This window comes from Arachis ipaensis, chromosome B05 (assembly GCF_000816755.2).
Source record: "Arachis ipaensis cultivar K30076 chromosome B05, Araip1.1, whole genome shotgun sequence".
NCBI classification, from domain to species: domain Eukaryota; kingdom Viridiplantae; phylum Streptophyta; class Magnoliopsida; order Fabales; family Fabaceae; genus Arachis; species Arachis ipaensis.
Window position 1 is genome coordinate 5090583 of NC_029789.2, and position 1290 is coordinate 5091872.

The window sequence follows — 1290 nt, forward strand, 5'->3', positions numbered from 1 at the left end:
AGTGAGATAGTGGAAAGCTTGAAGCAAGCATTGCAGCTTTCAGAAACCTCAAACAATTTTCAAAAAGGTTAATAGAGGCAGTTCAGGAAATGCCAAATTTAGTGACCTTCTGTAGGACCAACAATTTGACAATCTATGCATTATATTGAGGTCAACCTGAGGGATTTAGAGTTTTGTGTTATAGTTTGTCAATGTTTTCTAAAGTTGTTTGGAAATTGGAATATGTAGCAGTCCATTTTGATCAGAAATAGTAAAGTGGAAAGTTAAAATCTTGTAAAGCAATAAGGGGAACATAAACATTTTTATTCTTTTGTTTTCTTCAATTCCTTTTTTGCTGAAAGCCTGAAAGTAGTGTTGATAGATTATGCCATTTGAAAATCTATCACCACCACTGCCTAAGACGACTTTGAATATTTTGGGGTCTAATTTGACCTTTCAACTTCATCTTGGCCACATCCTTCACCTCTCTTACTGAAGTCTTGGTTGTAGACTTGTAGTTAATGATGAGAGTTGAGATTAGACTCTTCAGAATTTCCAAGGAATTAATTGTCACTGTCTCTGAAGTCTTAAGTCCATTAATTGAGTTGAATATTTTTTGAAAGCATATTTGCTTTGACTTCTTTTTGGTCAACCACTGGAGTTTGAGATAGAAAAAGCTTTTGATAAGATTTCAACTTTAGATATTGAGGCAAGACTGCGATTGTTCTGAATTTTTTTTTTTTTGGACAGCTGTTCTGAATAAGTTGTCTTTCCTTTATGTAGGATTCTTTTTTTAATTGTTCTGAATAAGTTCTGAATAAGTAAATTATTTTTTCATGAACCTTCAATCTATATAATATATAATGTGTTCACTTGAAACAAGAGAAACCCCTTGTTGTGGGCAACATAAACATGAGTTCCATTGGAATCATCATAAGGAAGACTCTGTGTCCTTCAGTTTTCGCCATGGAACAATGAGACCTACTTGTTCATATGCACTTTCATCATCATATCTCTCCAATGCATTCTCCCCTGCCCGTTCTTGCTTTGCTAGCATCTTAGCTATTGGAACATAACCGTCGCGAAATCATGAAACTCGGGATTCTTGGAATATTCCTTTGGCGTATTCTGAGTTCCATCTTCATTCTCTTCTAAAGAAATCAGTTTCCTCAGGGTATTGGTTATAGGGGCCGCCTTTAACCAACAGATACCACAGTAGAAACTAGATATATTTAAAGTAAGAAAAAAATTTCACATGTAGTTTTATTAATGTAAAAATAATAGTTAAAAATTTACAGTGTAGTAAAATAA

General features: G+C 33.9%; 1 protein-coding gene across 1 annotated transcript in view; it reads left to right on the forward strand.

Moving 5' to 3' along the window:
* Positions 1-575, forward strand: part of LOC107642616 (probable serine/threonine-protein kinase PBL19) — a gene marked incomplete in the record, with an annotated part of 2343 nt that extends 1768 nt beyond the window's left edge. The window contains 1 exon segment of the mRNA XM_016346025.2: positions 1-575. Within this exon segment, the coding sequence (XP_016201511.1) occupies positions 1-72 (72 nt within the window).